Source organism: Martes martes (genome assembly GCF_963455335.1).
Source record: "Martes martes genome assembly, chromosome: 2".
Taxonomy (NCBI): domain Eukaryota; kingdom Metazoa; phylum Chordata; class Mammalia; order Carnivora; family Mustelidae; genus Martes; species Martes martes.
Window position 1 is genome coordinate 145952106 of NC_137889.1, and position 16872 is coordinate 145968977.

The 16872-nt window shown below is 44.4% G+C and overlaps 1 protein-coding gene across 1 annotated transcript in view; it reads right to left on the reverse strand.

Moving 5' to 3' along the window:
- Positions 1-900: 900 nt before the first annotated feature.
- Positions 901-16872, reverse strand: part of CLNK (cytokine dependent hematopoietic cell linker) — a gene marked incomplete at both ends in the record, with an annotated part of 149739 nt that continues 133767 nt past the window's right edge. The window contains 3 exons of the mRNA XM_080796353.1: positions 901-1047; positions 8952-9107; positions 13562-13639. Of these exons, the coding sequence (XP_080652479.1) occupies positions 901-1047; positions 8952-9107; positions 13562-13639 (381 nt within the window). The remainder of the gene's footprint in view (positions 1048-8951; positions 9108-13561; positions 13640-16872) is intronic.

Here is a 16872-nt window from a genome sequence, read left to right on the forward strand (position 1 = left end):
CCAGTAACCTCTCTGAGCCTCTTACTCCTTATTTGTATTATAAAATAGGAATAATGTGGGATCCTTTTAGCTTTAGGAGGGAACAGTATCAGGAGGCATGCAATATTCCTTCAAAATAGCACTAATCTAATGATTAATAGCACTAATGAGGACACTTCTCTTGAAGGGAAGTCCATAATTGGAATTTAAAAAAAAAAATTACTTTCACTCAGACTTAGGCTTACTCCCTTACTGCAAATCTGCTAATTCCATTTGTCTTAAAGCCACTCAAAACAGAGTCCTGGAGGCTGGGCCCACAGCCCTCTCACCCCGGAGTGAAAGTATTTCTGATTTCTGTCTTACAGGTGATATTTGCAAACACTTTCCTTTTCTGTTACATTCCTTCCCTAAAATTGAGGTTTCGGGATTACAAATAAAATAGAGCTTACATTCACCAACATCTTCAGCATAAGGAATCTCAAAAACATTGTACCTTCACAGGTCCTACTGCTTCTGAAACAAAGGCAGGACCACGTCCTATAAAGAGCATCGGTATGGGAGTCTCACACAGATTTGTCCCATGCTAGCTGCAAACATCTAAGCAAAGCTTCTCATCACCTTTATTTCTCATCTGGAAGGATGGTGACCCATGGTCACCGCGTTTATAGTTTTCTCTTTAGGAGATATTTTTTAAAAGCCCGTTTTTATTTTTGCTTCTTACCAATATTTCTTCTGTGGTTTGAACTTTCAAAACTGAAATCAATTTCCCAATTTCCATTATAGAATGTTTTCCTTTTCTTCAAAGTCAAAGAAGGAATCCCTCGAAGCCACAGAAAAATCATCTTTTGAAATCAGTGAAAAGTGGGTAGAGGTATTGGATCTGGTGGGCGGGACTGGAACCGCAGAGAAAACAAAATCCGACTACCAAAGTGAGAAGCACCTGCTGAGGGGGAGGGGCTGAGTCAGGTAGCATTGCTCCCTGTGGATTCCAGTTTTGTCTTTCCCGTCAATTAGTATGATGGGAAAATACTTGTAGTGTTCGATGATGTCTTCCACTGAGTTAAACTTCTGAAACACAGAAAAGTAAGCTAATGAAAATTTGAATATCTTTTGTGTTGGTGGGTTAAAGCGCAGAATAAGATGCCTCATTTTTCTTAGGGAAGACGTTAACTCAATATTTTTTTTTTTGAACTGTGAAGCTGTGTCAGAAAGTGTCAAAAAAAAAAAAAAAAGAAAGAAAAGAAAAGAAACTGGAAAGACAGCTCCTGAAAGATGAGTGGTAAAAATGTTAACATGGGAGAGTAAGATGGTTGGGGAGACCAAACGTGAGCAAGTCAGGGCTTGACCTTCACTGAGTGGATTGGTGGGAAGGCCTACAGTGAGCTCCCCTTCCAGAAACCCCTGTGTTCCAGTGAATCCTGGGGTAATCAGAAGGAATAGAGCCGGCCACCAGGTTCTGGCAGTTCTTAGCCAATGACATTTCCTTCCCTGGGCTTCTTGTGAAATAATGAGATGACAGCAGATCTTTACTTTTATGTTCCTGGAAATGCACAGATGAAGGGTTGTGGTGATTGAATGGACAGTGAGATTATTTCAAGTTTAGGGAATCAGCATGTGCTTTGCTGAAGATACAGAACTGAGATGGGTTATACCTTCTGGGTGTCTAGATAAAGGGACAAGAGGGCTTAAGGATTCTAAAAGCAGAGGAAGAAGCATGAACAAAGGCAGGTGTTGAAGATGTGAGGACCCAGAGGGTGGTTCTGATGAGCTGAGTTTGGGTGTGCCCTCAAAGGAAATCCTGAAGGGTGAGTAGGAAGAGCTCACCCAGCCAGCCTTGCACACCTTAAGACGATGTTGAGCCAAGGAGGCTTGGCTGTAACCCTCGGAGGTGAGCAGGACAGGGGGAATGGTCTTCATGGAAGAGCTAAGGAAACTGCAGCTCAGGGATGTGGACTGACCTGCTTCGAGGTCACAAAGGCAGAGCCCCAGGACCAGGAATGCAACCTGGTTTTTCTGGACACAAGTTGTCTGCTTTTCCCTTATACAGCTTGCCTACAGCTTGTGATCCTGGGTTCCAACAGGCTGGGATAGAGAAGGCACAGCTTGACGGGAGGGAGTCCTGGCGGGGAAGCCTTTCATGCTGCTCTAGTGTTGTGAACCCTCCCTCTGCCCAATGCGCCCAGCACAGAAATGTTTGCAGGCCTTCGGGATATTCAACAGGGAATGGCACTGTCATGGTGCCTGTCCTCATGGAGATTGCATTCTGGTGGGAGCAGACGGAAAATAGCTTCCTATACAAGGAGGTAATTTCACTTAGGAATAATGTGCTCTGAAAATAATTAACTCAGAACTCAAGAACATCACTAGGCACCCCATGAACCTTCCCTCAGGCTGCCTGTGGCTACTGGGAGGGAACTCCTTTTCCTTGGGGGAGCACTGCGTTGAAAAGCTAAAGGTCTGTAACCACTCTGGCAGTCCCCTCCTTCCTGCCACCTGTGGCTGATGTGAAGAATAAGGGAAAGACTTGGGGAAAGAAGCAGGGAACGACGAATCTCCTGACATGGCCCTAGATCCACTCCATCCCTACCCATCCTGAAGACTGAGTCCACAAGCTTCCCCATTGTTCCTACCACAGCTCATCTGACTTAGGTTCTGTCTTTTCACGCTACAACAGTCTTGCTTGACTCTGTGACTTGCTCCTGTGCACCTGTTACTGGATCTGGTTTCAAGGAGATAACCCATCTGTCCACCCCTGAGGTGTACACAATAAATACTAATTCCTACCTGATGCTAAAGTAAGGTGGTTTCCTGGTTGTCCCACGGGGAATAAGGATAGTGTTAGAGAAGTCGTATGTGAAGGGCCTTTGGGGACCAAGTGCCTGAGTTCCTAACTAGGCTCTCCCACTCACTAGCTGTGTGACCTCGGGCAAGTTTCTCACACTCTCTGTTTCAGTTTCTCTATCGATGAACAGCGATGGTAAGTAACATCAAGACCCACCTCCAAGGGCCCTTGTGAGGATTAATTGAATTGACAGTTGACACATAGTCAGCATTTAGAAGACAGCTTGGTATACAGTGAGTGCTCAATACCTGTCTCATTAACATGACCTCATCCCTTTTGGGTTTGCCAAGAATATGCACAAAGAGCAATGAGGTCACTGGAGAAGTTTATAGATGATCATTGTATACTTCCAGGAAGGCTTTTTTTTTTTTTTTTGTATTTCACTTCCAGTTATAAACTAAGAGCAGTGTTTTCTTCCTCTTTTTTCAAATTTGACAAAACTGAAAGTGAGTAATGAAAAGAAACTTCTCATGTGGAACTCTTCTGCAAAACTGGTTAACCCACATGGCACAGAGGAAAGCTTCTTCCCTGATCTTCATCTTCAGAGGGAAAACGCCTGCTTCCTCTTCTCATTCCTGCTATCTTCAGGATGGTCTTGAGATAATAAGTGTGATATTAATTGTTTTAATAACCTACTGCATGGATGCCATTTTACGTGAAATGATAATTTTAATAAGTGGTAGGAAGCAAGCGAGGCAGGAGTGATAAATCATTACTGTCATTTCTTATTATGCCCTTGTAGTGATAGGCCCACAACTGATATATTATTACCCTAAAGAGACTTCTTAAAAATACTATAATGAAGCTCTTATTTTCATATGAAATGATTTTTCCAGGAGGGGAGCAAATGTCACCCTAATATTAAATCTTAAAATGTCTTTAAACCTTTTGTGTTTGCCTTATATCCCAACAGTAGGCAATGATTCAATGCCAGAAGAGTAAAGAAATCTGTCTGCGAGCACACGTAGGAGTGAAAGGAGAAAAGAGAGAAGCAGGCAGGGGAAATGAGAAGTTGTGATCTCATGGGTTCATTGTTGGTCTCTACCTACTAGTCTTTTAAAGTTTGATTCACCAAGTAAACATCGAGCATAATTTTTCAGTCACTTATCATAACCATTTGCAGGGCAAGGAAAGGTCTGATGATAGAAATGGCTCATTTCTATGAGCTTTCACAGAAACCTTGACCCACATGGTTTCTGAAGTCAGATGCAGGTTAGCGGCTGGCAGCAGGTGAAGCTCTGTGGGTTATTAATGGCAGGTGCCTCTCTTGCTGGGGCTGGTGTTTTAGCAATGGCTAAATATTTCCAGTCTCACCCCTGCTTGGGCATGTGCATCGATGGGCACAGATGAGCAGGATAGCCCCTGGGCAGTAAGGACTCTGTGTCCCCAGAATGGAGCATGAAGTCTAGCATAGTGTAAGCATAAAATGAATGGTGGGGCAATAATTGAGCAAATGGGTAGATTGGGCTGAAAGGTGGTCCCCCAGAGATACGTCATGTCCCGATCCCAGGAATCTGTATTGCCTTGTATGTCAAGAGTGGATAGTATTTCTCATGAAAAAAGATGGGATCAGTTAAAGCAATTGCACTACTGGGTATTTACCCTAAAGATACAAATGTAGTGATCAGAAAGGGCACGTGCACCCCAATGTTTATGGCAGTAATGTCCACAATAGCCAAACTATGGAAGGAACCCAGATGTCTATCAACAGATGAATGGATAAAGAAGATATGGTATATATATGTATGTGTGTGTGTGTGTATGTGTACACATACACACATATACATACATACATACATACAGTGGAATACTGTGCAGTCATCAAAAATGAAATCTTGCCCTTTGCAATGATGTGGGTGGAATTAGAGGGTACTATGCTGAGCGAAATAGGTCAATCAGAAAAAAACAATTATCATATGATCTCTCAGATATGAGGAATTTGAGAGGCAGGGTGGGGGGCTGTGGGGCGTAGGGTTGGAAAAAATGAAACAAGATGTGATCAGAAGGGAGACAAACCATAAGAGACTCAATCTCAGGAAACAAACTGAGGGTTGCTGGGGGGGATATGGAGAGGGTGGTTGGGTTATGGACATTGGGAGGTATGTGCTATGGTGAGAGCTGTGAAATGTGTAAGCCCGATGATTCACAGACTTGTACCCCTGAGGCTAATAATACATTATATGTTAATTTAAAAAAAAAGATGGGGTCAGTTGAGGATCTTTGCAGGAGGAGGGAATTCCAGGTTATCCCTAAAAACAGTCATGCATACCCGTACTAGATTGAAGCCCAGGGAGGAGATTCACCCAGAGAAGAGGAAGAGATTAGAGCCGATGCAGAGATTGGGGCGATAGGGCCCACGAGACAAGGAGCTGAGGTTTGCCCACAGCCACCAGCAGCTGAAAGGGGCAAGGAGGGATCTTCCCTCCATGTCCAGAAGTCCTGCTGATACTTCGATTTCAGATGTCTGGCCGCCAAAACCACAAGATAAGGCATTTCTGATGTTTGAAGTCACCAACCTGGTGGTGCTCTGTTAGAGGACCCAGGGTATGAAGACACGGGGTCTTTCCTAAATCTGAATTCAGACATGAGTTTCTAGCCACGTGGCTAACAGGATGACCCAAATACCTACCAATGCAGCAAAATGGACCTCCCCAGGCCTATTCTTGGGAGATGTGGGTGGGTTTGATCCCCTTCTGTGCTTGAGAAGATGTTGGCATGCTCGCCTTCTGGAGCCTTGTCCAGGCATCCTCTGCCACCCCCACATCCTGGGGAGAGCTGTGCCTCACTAGTGCCCGGGGGCACAGACCCGAGGCAGAGGCACTTGGGAATCATTTCTGATGGAAACCCCTACTCACTAAGCACCTGCCTCTGTGTGTCTGAGTCTCTATGTGACTGTGTTTATGTCAACTAATCTGAGATGTAATAACTCCCTTGAGAGGGGTGTCACTGTGTTGGATGTGTGGTTAAATTCTCAAGTTTGCAAGGCAGTGAAAAAGTCACACAAAACCAAAATTATCCTTGACAACCCTGTATCTCATCACCTTGCTCCCGCAGAGTCAAACGAAGATGCTATTTCTTTATGCAAGCCCCAGAGGAAGTAGTTGGAGTTGGCTTGCACTCAGCAGAGCCTTCCTGTATCAAATTCTCTCTCCCTTTTGTGACTGTTGTGACTCTCTCCCTTTTGTAAAGCTGGGAGCGTCTTCCCCAGCAAAGTGGGGGCTCCCGTGCCTGGTGAGGGGCAGGAGGGAGCTGAGAGCAAGCTAGACTGTCCCAGCCTGGCACCAGCATCCGACTCGTGAGGCAGGAAAGTGTACAGTTGGGAAGTGTCCTTTCTCATCCGGTGCCTGGTGCACAGTAAGCTTCATGAAAGTGTTAACTCTCCTTCATCCCGCATTCTGGACGGTTTTTGGGCAGGCTGCTGATTGTTGGCATTTGGTCACCATGTTACCCAAGACCATATGAGTATTTTTGCAGAATGAAAAGTGAAGCCCAGCCTTGCTCTGTACCTGCTGTGACTGGGGGGCCCGTTACTTAACATTTGTGTCTCAGTGTCACTGTCTGTTAAATGAAAATATTGGTGGCACCATCGTCGCAGGTTGGCCAGGAAGGATTAAATTGCTCAAGTTAATTAGCAATTGTTCTCTGCACAGGATAGGCCTTGTGCACGGCAAACATGCAGGTGTTAAATAAATGTAGGAAAAAGGAGGCTGGCTTGGGGGGATAACGAATGGGAGGAGAAAACTCCGGAATAACCCAAAAAGGGTTTTCTTAAAATAGGCATTTGAATCCTTGAGGGGTCCTTGGTGACAATAATTAGAGCAGCTCACCTGGAAGCTGATGGTCTAATCTGGGCTGTCATGGTTGGCAAGCCCTGCTGAGGCGGGGAACTGGCTTACGATCTGATTCTACGCTATTCAGATGTCATCCCGGAGTAAGATCGCCGTCTCCTCTGTTATGAGCAGACCAAAGTGTGTCTGCGGGAGGAAAGCTGTTGTGACCTCTTTAGGTCCTCACCATTGTGTCCTCACTGGTAAAAGGGTCTCAGTAATGCACCCTTCTCTGAGGTTTTTTGAGGTCCAGGTAAGAGAGCAAGTGACACAGCACCTCGCAGAGGCCCTGTGGGTCAGGGCGTGTGATTTCCACTTGCTCTGTGCCCCGAGCATTTAAAAGTCACAATACAGTTTTTTTTTTTGTTTTTGTTTTTTGTTTTTTGTTTTTTGTTTTAGAACATGGGAAATTCTAGGAGCTGGAAGAAGCTAGAAAAGATGGAGGGAGACTGAACTGGAATGTCCACCAACCATAGGCATCTGGTTCAGGGGAACTGTACCCCAGTTATTACAGTGACTCGGGAATAAGGATGAAAGCATAATAACTTGCATCTGCTGTGGGCTTGCTAAGTGTCAGGCTGGCTTGGAATGGGGTACATTCATTAAGTCACTAATCCTCATCACAAAAGGGAAAATTGGCTATTCTCTTCATCTTTGCTGTCTTCCTCTCTCAGTGTGGCTGCATTTAGCAGACTTATATATTAATCTCTCTCTCCACTCACACTCTCATTTATGACCAGACTTTCCCAGGCTCTTGAAAAGGCCGGTGTGGACCACGCGTGTCCAGCTATGTGCGGTATTCCGAAAGGCCTCTGGGTCGGATACTGGGTTTAAGCTGCAGTCTTCACGTGGCCACTGACGGGATCCTCACATATGCACATTCCTGATGTGCTCTGGCAGCCCTGGCCGTGTTCTTCACTTTGATCTCTACCGAGGAACAGTGGAGAGTTGTGTGAAAGTTCTGGTTCTACGCTGGATTTGTTTTTTCAGTCCTCCATGACAAAGGGCCGCAGATGGGTCAGGGTGGGGGCACCTGAACAACAGTCCAGGAGTCTGTAAGTCCAAGATCAAGGTGTTGGCAGGGTTGGTTCTATCTGAGGCCTCTCTTCTTGCTGTGTAGGTGCCGTCCTCTTGCTGTGACCTTATGTCTGTGCACGTCTGTGTCCTAATCTCCTCACAGAGACACCAGACATACTGTTCTAGGGCCCTCACACGTGATTTCATTTTACCTTCATCCCCTCTTTAAAGACTTTAGCTCCAAATACAGTCCTATTCGGAGGTCCTAGGGGTTAGGGCTTCAACATAGGAATCTGGGAGGAGTCAGGGGGGGACACAATTCAGCCCATAATATAGACCAACAGATAACACTGAGGTCTGGAGATGCTAAATGAAAATTCCTGGGTTAGAGAAGTCTGCACAAGAAAAGAACACTGCATTTCACTTTGAAGAAGCTAAAGCCCAGAGACGTTAAGTGACGGGTCTGAGCTCACATACTTAGTAAGTGGTGATGTAGAACTTGACCCCTACCCTTCCCTTCCAATCCCTCTGTCCTGCCTTCCTTTCAAGAAGAGTTGAAAGACTAGCTTCTCCTCACCCTCTCATTACTCCTGTGTCTCTAGCCATTTACACAACTTTCTGAGCCTCAGTTTCCCTACATCTAAGGCTGGAGTCGTCGAGGGTTCACGCAAGGTGATACAGAGACCAGGCCGACTGCAAGCATGCTCAGCCAAAATCAGTCTCCTTCCTCCTTTGTTTTTATGCAGTTAATCTGGAAGGCCTTAACTGACGGATCCTCTCACGAAGCCGCCTGTCAGCAGGTGTGTACTGAGGACGGGCATGTTCAACATGGCACCGAATACCGTGACTGAGCGCACATTCAATTTGGAGACACGACTAAGTGTTCCTAATGCCAGAAGGTAGGGTGAGGAATGCCACCTGTGGGGGTTTGGCGTGGGGGTGGGGAAGGGATGTGGTGTTAACACTAACTCCAGCTTCAGGGGAGACCTCCGGGGAGGCAGAATTTGGATGTGTCCTGCAGAATGACTTTCCTTCGATGGGCAGATCCGCGTGGACAGGGGATGGAATGGTCAGGAGTGGCTGGGGCCCGTGGGCTGAAGTTTAAGGTGGGCAGGGATGCTTGTAGAAGGAGCTGGAAGGGAATTAGTCTCCACCTCCAGGGTGGCGTTCTCTTCTCCTCCCCCAGCAGTCATGGGGATATGATGGGTGACTTGGCCAGCATTCCCCCCAACGTCTCCCCTTGCTGTCTTTGATCTGGGAAAAGGAAGTTGTCGGGTCATACCCACCTCATCTCCCCTCAGTCCTGTCCCCAGGGCAAACTGCTGATTCTTCTCCAGGAAACGGATTTTCACATTGTAGACTTTGTTCCCATAAAACACCACCAGCACGTAGGGTTCTGCCCTGGATTTCGTGGAACAGTCTCGGACCAAGAAAGTGCCATCCTGAAGCAGAAGGAAGAATGGTTTTTTCTCAGGCATGCCAGCATCCCAGGCCTGACAGTGTTGGCTGTAGTGACACTTGTCTGTGCCACGTTCCCATGTGGCTTGTTTTTTGGCAAAACAATTCTTCGTGAAATTTAATTCAGTGAATATTTGAGGGTCAGCCCGTGTAAGGGTTCTTGTTACTTTCTGAAAAGTGTACCAGTCAGATCAGGACAGCTTCTTCTTCCAAATCTTACACCATCCCCCACTGGCCTCAATATCATGTCTATGACCTTAGCATGACATGTAGCAGACTGGATAAATGCTCCAGTCTGTCTTGGGGTTTGGTTTCTGAAAACCCTGGCTCCAGCCAAGATTTCTGAAAGGCACCTCTTGTTTTTGGGCTCTCAGCGTTCACACAGGCCACCTCATCTGCATGGAGAAGCCCTCCACCTCCCCTCCTGAGGGTGCTTTCTTCACCTACCCCTGTTCCCATATATCCTGTTCTGCCTGATGCTCAGGTGTTAGTCTAGAGACAGTGGGAGCCACTGCAGGCTTTAGCAAGGGAGGCTTTTAGCATAATACAAGGGGCCTCTGAGTGGGGAGATGTTAATATAGGGCTAGGGTCCCCCCAAAAGATGTGGGGTTTCAGTCATTGGTAGCAGCATGAGCACACATGAGAGGGAGGGGCTAACATGGCCTCTGGTGAGGGGAAGGCAGGTGCAAGGGAAGAAGAGGAGACAGAAGAGGGATTAGGAAGGAAACCCAGAAGCTTCAGTGTGATGGGAGCCAAGGGAGGAGATGGGGAGTTTTGAAAAGAAGGTCAGCAGTGTGAGATGGCTTGAGGGCTGTGAAGAGGCACACTGCAGGGACCAGGCCCACCTGAGGAATAGCTCAGGCTGGAGGTCTGGTCATAAAGGGCTAGGAAATGGAGTGAGTCTCCTAAACAGAAGCACCCCTGCAATGCTGGTTTTGTGGCTACACTGTGCCTTTTGTATGATGAAAAGTATTGAAAAATCTGTAGCTGTAATTGCATAGATTCTTACATAGATGGTTACAAATAATCTACTAGAATAGATCTAATTAGATGTGTGAGGACTTACTATTTTTTATAGATAGATATTACATATAACAATTTATGTTTATAATTAATTGTTACATATGATTATCTCCCTATAGACTATATCATATATATATATATACATATATATATATATATACCTACCATGCATAACTAATATTTATCATTATAGGTACAGATAATAATGATTACAATACTTATACTAATACTATAAATATATTAAGTTTATAAATAATACTAAGAAACTGTAGAGACATGATAATTCTGATAGCTAGGTTTATTGAGACTTGCTCTCAAGTTGCTAAGCATTTTAGGGGCACCTGGGTGGCTCAATCAGTTAAGTGTCTGCCTTTGGCTTAGGTCATGATCTCAAGGTCCTGGGATCAAGCCCCTCGTTGGGCTTCCTGCTGAACAGAGAGTCTGCTTCTCTCTCTCTCTCTGCCCCTTCCTCCTGCTTGTGCTTTCTCTCTCTCTCTCTCAAATAAATAAATACAATCTTTAAAAAAAAGATGCTAAGCATTTTACAACATTATTTCATGTGATGTTTACATGAAATTTGAGAAGTTATTTTATCCCCATTTTACTGGTAAGGGAAGTAGGGTCTTAATTGCTTAAGTGAATCCACTAATGCCTCATGGCTAGTTGGTAGATTACCTAATAGTCTAGTCCAAGTTTTTGCCCTTTAAATATATCAGCCTCTGAGTACATAAAGTGGGGTTGAAGAATCTTCTGGAACTTGTTCTACATAAAACATTCAGCCATAATTGAAGCCTTAAGATTCAAGCACAGAACATTGCCCAAGATCAGGAAGGGAGAAGACGCCAAGACACGGAACCAATTTTTGGATTTATCATCTTAACCTCTGCAATGAGTTTGTCACCATGAATCTGGGCAATCCTGCAATTTAAATGAAATTATCTTTCATTAATTGGAAACATGTTTTGACAAAACTGAGACAAACAGAATAGGAAAAGATGAAGTCATGCAACTGAGATGCTGTTTTCTCAGTGTTTTTTGGGTGGGAGGCAGAAACAGGCACACAGGGGGAGGGGGTGGCAAAAGGAGCCTTGACTGAGTGCCCAGATGTTGCTGGAAGGACATTATGGGTGCATATGTTGGTCTTTTAGCACGATCCACACAGCAGCTCCTGGAAGCAGGTCCGCTCAGTGTAATTTTTCTGTTGGCAAACAGCTCAGAGAGTATAGTGACTCATTTGGTGCTGATTAGCCAGGAGGAGGAAGCAAGGTTGGAGCTGACATACTGCTCCCCCATCTACCCAGGAGAGATCAACTAGGGTGGGATTCCCTGGTGAGGGGTCAGGGAGGGTCCTGTAGGCAGGGCATCACCTAGCCACCTACAGCTATCCACTGGAACGTAAAGAACTATGATGGCTACTACAGGCAGCTGTGGTTTTGTGGAGAGAGCACTGATCTTGAATATAGGTTCTGTCCCCTTTTCCACTTTTTCCTCTTTATGACTGAGACCTTGATTTAGCCTCCGGTTCCTCATCTAGAAAATGAGATCGTTCCGTGGACTTCTAATATGTTTGGGATACTTTGTTAGCAACTGTATTAATTTCCTCCTGCTGTTAGAACAATCTACCATGAACTTCATGGACTAAAACACAAATTTATTCTCCTACAGTTCTGGAGGCTGAGGTCTGATAAAGGTTTGATGGGGCTAAAATCAAGGGTCGCAGGATTGGGGTCCTTCTGGAGGCCCTCGGGAAGAATGCGTTTCCTTGACTTTTTTCTTCCAGAGGCTGCCAGGGGTCCTTGACTTACAGCCCCCATGTCTTCCTCTTCTAAGGATTCTTGTGATTACTTTGAATCTGCTCAGCTCATACAAGATAGTGTCCTCATCTCAAGCTTCTTAATTTAGTCACACATGCAAAGCCCTTTTTCCAAGTAAGGAGGCATATTCACAAGGCCTGGGGATTAGGATGTGGGTTTCTTGTCAGGGGGCATCATTCAATTTACCCTAGAAACTAACATCTGATTTATCTCATTTAATTTCACAATATCATTTCCGAGAGCTACATTTTACTAAACTTTATCGGGGACCTATCATTTATCCACCCATTTACTAATTAACTAACTCCATTTTTGTATTTCCTTATTCAACAATAAACATTGCATTGGTTAGTTAGAGGTTTTGATGATCCAACAGTCCTGAGAACCTTTCTGTCACTTAGGAGAGATTTCTCACAGCCTAATAAAGCTCTCTGCTCATAATAGAATAGTAATTTAATAACTATTTGCTGTTGGTGATGATGGCTCTAGTAGTCATTTGATCTGATCCTAAGTAATTTCATGTCTTTTCTCCTTTTGAACAAAGGGTAGATTTGTCCGTCCCCACCCCCTTGGAAGTTAGGCCTGGCCATGTGAATCACTTTGGCCAATGAAATGTGAGCAGAGATGAGTGTTGCTTTTGAGAAGATGTGGTAAGGGCCAGCATGTGATTGGTGTGAGCACACATGAAGGCATGGTCTCCACCAGCTTAGGTCTATGCACCCAAACCTTTGAAGACCATGGAGCTCAAGCAAGAAAGTTTTGCTATGCTAAGCAACTGAGAACTTGGGGTAGTTAATACAGAAACCTATCATATTCTGACTAGGACATTATTCAATCCCTGCACCTTTCCTGGAGACAGAAGATATAAAGGCCCGCCTCTAGGGACACCTGGGTGGCTCAGTTGGTTAAGCCACTGCCTTCAGCTCAGGTCATGATCCCAGGGTCCTGGGATCGAGTTCCACATTGGGCTCTTTGCTCAACAGGGAGCCGGCTTCTCTCTCTGCCACTGCCTGCCACTCTGCCTACTTGTGCTCTCTGTCTCTCTTTCTCTCTCTCTAATAAATAAATAAATAAATAAATAAATAAAATCTTAAAAAAAATTAAAAAAAAGACCTGCCTGTACTTTGGGCAGACCTTTAGTAACAAGATGAACTGGGAAGAAAGTAGAAGGAAGGCATTTTCCATGGTGACCTCCATTCATACCCCAGCTTCCACATCTGATCTCCAAAGTAGTTCCTTAGGGTTCATTTTACTGTTTTCATTTAATCCATAAAGAAACCTAAACTTAAAAATATTTTTAAAAAGATTTCAATTAGCCAACATCATTAGTTTTAGAGGTAGAGTTCAGTAATTCTTCAGTTGCATATAACACCCAGTGCTCATCACATCTCATGCCCTCCTTAAAGATAATTTGGAAGAAGAGCAAGTCACAAGATTAATAAGTGACACAGCCATTTCCCCCTCTTAATGACAACCTCCTGAGCACTGAGAGATCCAGGCTGGTGCATAAAAGCACACTGCTCGGTATGTGCTGGGACCTTTAGGCAGAAAACCATAGATGGCTGCAGATAGGGTGTAGTGGCCCCTCTCCAAGGTGTTACCTTGTTCTCCTTCCTTAATGCCTCTTCCACTGCCTGGCGACTGTGTTTTCCGATGTACCAGTCATTCTGTTGGACATCCTGTGGTGCAGATAGATGGCGAATATTTTAGGGTCAAAAAGAAGTACTAACTTTAATCAATTAATTAACTAAAGTGTGCTTTTTGTTCCACCAGGGTCAAACCACAGTTTGATTTATAGTATATATGCAGCCCCCAAATTCCATCCCTGGATCTGGAAATGGACACAAGAAAAGTAGCCGCAGCTTGCTGTTATAGGAAACTGGCACAACAGAGTCTGTCATTGAAAGTCATGAGAAATTTCACTCCCATCTGTTGAGAAAGGTGCTTTGGCACCATGCTCACAATGGGTCATAAACACTCTATCTACCAGTGCTTTCTGAATCTGCACCTGCTGAAGCTAAGGTGGGAGGTGTATTGTTTGTGAAGCCGGCCTGGCCTTAGTCCTTGAAAAACCGGCAGGGGAGGGAAAGGTGCTGATCAAGAGCGTCTTGTAGCACTTGTGTGAACTGGGATTCGAACTCTGGTCTGTCTGGATTTCTCTCTGTACCATGATACCTTATTATACTAAAGGATTTATTTTGATGATAAAATCCACCATAACAGAAGAAAGGACAGTCAGGGAGATGTGCCATGAATCTACAATTCCTTTACTGGACTCCAAGGATGATAACATTAAACAGTCCCCTGCATGAGTCCCCAGCCTTTCCAAGGCCATTCTTCATTCATTATTAAGTCCACCCCCGTAATAATCCTGTGTGGCAGGCATGTCAGGATAGTGCAGGCTTAGTGAGTCAGCATCTGTCACATGGTTGGCAAGAGCTAGGTTTGAGACAGCACGTCTTTGTTCTCTCCATCTGAGTCTCTGGTCCTCCCAGTGCATACTGGGATGGAGATCCTTCCAGCAATGGGTACACCACCAAGCATATGTGAGTGCCACTGGGAGAGGGGTGAGCTAGCTCCAGCGTACGTCTGCAACCTGACCGGCTGCCTCCCTCCAGTCTGAGAACATGGGTCTGGCCAGCCAGATGTGCTTGCTGGTCTCTGGACATGCATCACTTCAGGGCTTGGCATGAGCCAGCCCTGCTGCCTAGAAACCACCCCATGCCTCACCCTTTTCTTCTGCCTGGCTCTGCCATTCTCTTCCATCCAGTTGGGGAGGAAAGTCACCTCTTATTTAAGACTCCCTTTGGAATAATTTCCTCTACCTAGTCCCTGCCCCCTTGGGAAGGTCCAGAGGCAGGAGGAGCTCTGCTTGACTGCTGCAAAGCCACGTCACAGGCTCCAGAAAGAAAGGAGCCTCAGAACCCTATCCCCCTCAGAAGTGGGAGCTCTCAGAGCTCAGAGCAGTCTGCTGCTTCTGGAGGGTCTCTCAGATAGATCGGGGCTTGGCAGGGCTCAGTCAGGGTGCATTTCAGCCATTCTGATTTTATTTACTTGCTCAAACTGGAAGGCACTTAGAGATTTTATAGTCCTGTTTTCTCCAGGTGTGGCCATGAGTGCTGGCAGACAAGTTTAGGTGGTACTCAGATACAGCATTAAATAACTCTGAGTTACCTGGGGGAGAAGTAGCCTCCTTTCAGTTCTCTGTCTAGCCCTTTGAATAATTCAAGGGGAATGTTTCATTTTTGTTCTAGTATGTCCTTAATATCCCTCTGGCTTTTCTGATCTCTTCTGCAACAGAAGAACAATCCTTACGCTGAGAACCATTAGTGAGTGGTGGGATCTTTTTTTTTTTTTTTAAAGATTTTATTTATTTATTTGACAGACAGATCACAAGCAGGCAGAGAGGCAGGCAGAGAGAGAAGGGAGGAAGCAGGCTCCCTGCTGAGCAGAGAGCCCGATGCGGGGCTCGATCCCAGGACGCTGGGATCATGACCTGAGCCGAAGGCAGCAGCTTTAACCCACTGAGCCACCCAGGTGCCCCGAGTGGTGGGATCTTGCTCCATTTTAATGGCCTTGTTTTGTTTGAGCTAAAGTGACTTAAAAATGTTGTAAAATGTACATAACATTAGATTTACCATTTAACCATTTTTAAGTGTATGATGCAGTGACATCAAGTACATTCTCATGGTTTTGCAACCATCACCACTGTCCATCTCCAAAGCTTTGTCATCATTCCAAAGTTATGTGTGTGTGTGTGTATGCCGGGAGGTGGAAATAGTCCAAATACTCAGTATACATACATATATATATGTATACATATATACGTATACATATATATATGTGACAGGATACTGCATACATAAACATATACATATTTTTATATAAAGATATAAAATAAAAAAATAAATATATATATAAAGTCCCTGCAGTATCCCTATTTATATATATTATATATTTTTATATATTTTGTGTACTGTATATTATATATTATTTATATTAGATACATTATATAAATATATAATTATTTAAATATTTTATATATAGTATACATTTTATTGTTAATATCATATAAATGTTTTATATATACAAAGTGAGTACTTGGATTATTTCCACTTTTTGGCATTATGTGAAAAATGCTGCTATGAGCATGGGTGTGCAAATACCTCTCTGAGTCCCTGCCTTCAGTTCTTTGGGGCATATATACCCAAAGTGGATTGTTGCAATTAGTTTGAAGGTTACTTCCTATCTGTGGCACGTAATACTGCCTTTTTCTTTAGAACAGTGATATAAAGTGAAAAAAAAGAGTCAAAGAATATTAATAAGTAAACCTTATTATTGATAGTACATGGGTAGGTCACAGATCGTAAGGTGCATTGAAATTGTTGACATCAGGGCAGTCTGGATCTAGTGCAAACTTCTCCCATGCCTGTGAGGAATCCAGGCTCTGGGAGAGGTATAATTTGGAGAGACACCTGGTTAGAACTCAGGGATTTCAGTACTCATGAAGGAGATGACAGAGGCAAAAGAAGCCAGGTACATAGAAAGAGACAATAACAGAAGTATGTGCCAAAGTTTCCCAAAATCTAACTTAAGAGTTTGAGATGTCTTTTAGAATTAAGGTAGAAATTAATATAAGGGCAACAAAAGACCTTTAGGATACTGCAGAGATTGTAGGACTGGACCAGAGATACCTTATATGCTCTGCTTCTGCTTAAAAAACTTTCCCAGCTCCAGAGCAGCACCCCAAGCATATGGGGATATGGGATGGAGACCCATAAGAAGCACATTCCTCTGTGCTTTATAGCGAAAGGCTTTATTTAATAAGCAAAGTTATAAAGTAATGGAGGGAAGGACATGGAAACTACAAAGAAAGTTTTGACACATGCCATCCCCATAGTAAATACAAGTG